The sequence below is a fragment of the Octopus bimaculoides genome, chromosome 24, assembly GCF_001194135.2.
Source record: "Octopus bimaculoides isolate UCB-OBI-ISO-001 chromosome 24, ASM119413v2, whole genome shotgun sequence".
In the NCBI taxonomy this organism is placed as follows: domain Eukaryota; kingdom Metazoa; phylum Mollusca; class Cephalopoda; order Octopoda; family Octopodidae; genus Octopus; species Octopus bimaculoides.
In genome coordinates, this window is record NC_069004.1 from 21,105,914 (window position 1) to 21,108,682 (window position 2,769).

Below are 2,769 nucleotides of genomic sequence, written 5' to 3' on the forward strand. Positions count from 1 at the left end.
TATATATATATATATATATATATATATATATATATATATTGAATCTTCAGGTGCTGCGTCTTGCTGAGGAGATGACAAAAGACAGGGACTTATGGTGATTTGCTGCATTTGAGAAGACACATCAAGCTAAATAAAATCACAGCCATCCATACATACAGGCATGTCCTTTATAGCCATGCCTCTACTCTCTCTCTCCCAGCTGAGAGGTCTTTGTCTTGTGGGTGCTGGTGGCACGTAAAATGCACTTGTGCCAGTACCATGTTGAATGCACTCGTGCCAGTACCATGTTGAATGCACTCAGGTCAGAGCCACATGTGCTGGTGCAACATAAATGTACCTGTGCTAGTGACACATAAAAAGCACCCACCACACTCTGTAAAGTGGATGGCATTATGAAGGGTATCCAGTTATAGAAACCAGGTCAAATCAGACAATTGGAGCCTAGGCAGCTTTCCTGCTAGCCAGCACCTGTCAAGCCATCCAACCCATGCTGGCATGGAAGACAGACGTTAAACAATGTTGATGATGATGATATACGATGCACTTCCATACAGTTTCCATCAACCAACTCTACTCACAAGGCATTGATTGACTGAGGGCTGTAGTAGAAAACATTTTCCTCAGGTGCCACACAGTGGGACTTAACTCAAAACCACGTGGCTGCAAGATGAGCCTCTTCTCCACATTATCAAAATAATATATTCATTGAGTGTGAGCTAATGCTGTCTTTTCCTTCCCACATCAGAATATATAATTAAATCTTTAATGCTCTCTGTATTAAATATGTTAACACCAACTTAAGTATCGTTGGTGTTAACATGTTGATTACATGGGTGAGTAATCAATCTCAGTGATATATATTTTTAAAAGTAATCACTGCTATGATACTATTCCTTTTGACTATGGTAGTAGATTGGTAGAAAAACTAGGTTAGATTAAATTGCAATAGAGTACAGTAATCCCTCGACTATTGTGGGTGTCACATTCCATCCCACCGTGTAAGTGAAAATCTGTGAAGTAGAAACAGTACTGTATATTTTTAAAAATTCTTTTTATAATTTGTATATTTTAATGATTTGTGTTGCAGAACATTCAGGATGTGACAGCTTGAAGCAAGAGAGAGCTGAGAGTTGCATGCATAGCCAGTTGGCTCTTGTTACAGTCGAGTAGATTGGGTCCATGTAAAATGAAATGCCTTGCTCAAGGATGTAACACACCACCTTGTTAGAGAATTGAATCCACAACCTTATAGTCATGAGTTACTCTAATCACTGGGCCACTTAGATTCTCAGTAAGATATGAAACAACAGTATAAATAAGCTAAAACAGTTATCTGTATTGCTTTCTTTAAAAATATGTGTGCCTATGTCTCCAGTATAATGAGAATACAATGATCAAAGGAACTTCTTAATAGTTGCTTGATGGTCAAAGTTGCCACTAAATTCTTTTGAATCACCATCTACCTTCTTCCAAATGAAAGAAAACAAGGTAATATACGTTGAACAATGTTCTACGCAGTAATGAAAATGGGATGTACAAAGAAGTGTTTGTATGTAACCCTATCATCTTCCCTAACCTCACCTTCACTGACCTTAGCATATCCCTAATTCCTAAAACCATTACTAGATATGCTTCAAGGTAGGATGGTCATGACAGGAATGCTTTTAATATCAGGGTGGATATTGGGGGTGAAATAATGGCAACAATAGCATATGATGAAAAATCAATGTTTTCTTAAATCATTTAACAAATTGGTTTCTCTCACATTTAACAGACTATTTATAAGGTGACCTCTTCTTCTGACTAGCTCTTTACTATTAAAATGCAGATCTGTGGTCAGAGGAAGGGGAGAGAAAAGGAGAGGCATTTGCCCTAGGAAGAAGATGTGAAAGGGCACAAAATTCAAGGCAAGTTGTTCCCATAGCATTTTGCTATGGAGCCGAATCATTTTTTTAATTAATCTTTTCCCCTCTTTTGGTCTTTGACTCTCAAACTGTTCCCCAATCAGTCTGGTGTAGAATTAAATATTGGTGTAACTTCCATTTATTTAATTGGACTTAATAATCCAAGTGACTCCCTTCTTTTCTCAAGGATATAGATGCTGTTGGTTCTCAAGGAGCTCAACCTTTGACAAGTTTTGTTTTTAATTCTGCTTAGGGTCTACATGCCTTCTAGCAAGGCAGGTAACGGACCATTTAGAAGCTTTCTCATTAGCTCAAGAAACTTGGAAATTAAATTAGCTGATGCTTGTTAAGAATATGGTTATCCTGCAAGTTAAATTAGCTGGTATTATTGGTCAAGAAAGAGATCATCCAAGATATTAAATTAGTAGCTGATGTCAGTCAAGAATTTGGCTGTCTTGAAAATTAAATTTTCTGATGTTATTGGTTTTATTAGTTAAGAAAAAGATCTCCTGGATGTTAAAGAAGTTAGTGTTATTGGTTAAGACATTAATTTAGTTAATGGTCAAGAATGTAACTTTGAAAATGGGACTTGAGGTATTTTCTTGACAAAATATGCCAACAAGGGTATTGTGTAACTTAAGTATACGAAGATGAGGTGACAAGGCTACAGAAATGTTGGAAACCACTATCTTATGTGGTAGACTTAGCCATTCTTCTTTCTAGTAAGGATAAAGTAAATCAGCAATAGTGGTGGCATTAACTCATGACTGAGCAGTTAATCTGTAGTGAGTGATTGAGCCTCTTCCTCTTGAAGGGTGTGAAGGGTGCCAGTTCCTGAGGTGGCTGTTCAGACCAAGGTGGTCTG

At 37.4% G+C, this 2,769-nt stretch overlaps 1 protein-coding gene across 1 annotated transcript in view; it reads left to right on the forward strand.

Annotated features, from left to right (window-relative positions):
- LOC106872883 (uncharacterized) overlaps positions 1-1,170 on the forward strand; it is a 5,320-nt gene extending 4,150 nt beyond the window's left edge. The window contains exon 2 of the mRNA XM_014920039.1: positions 1,088-1,170. Coding sequence (XP_014775525.1) covers positions 1,088-1,170 — 83 coding nt within the window. The remainder of the gene's footprint in view (positions 1-1,087) is intronic.
- The last annotated feature ends 1,599 nt before the right edge of the window (positions 1,171-2,769 follow it).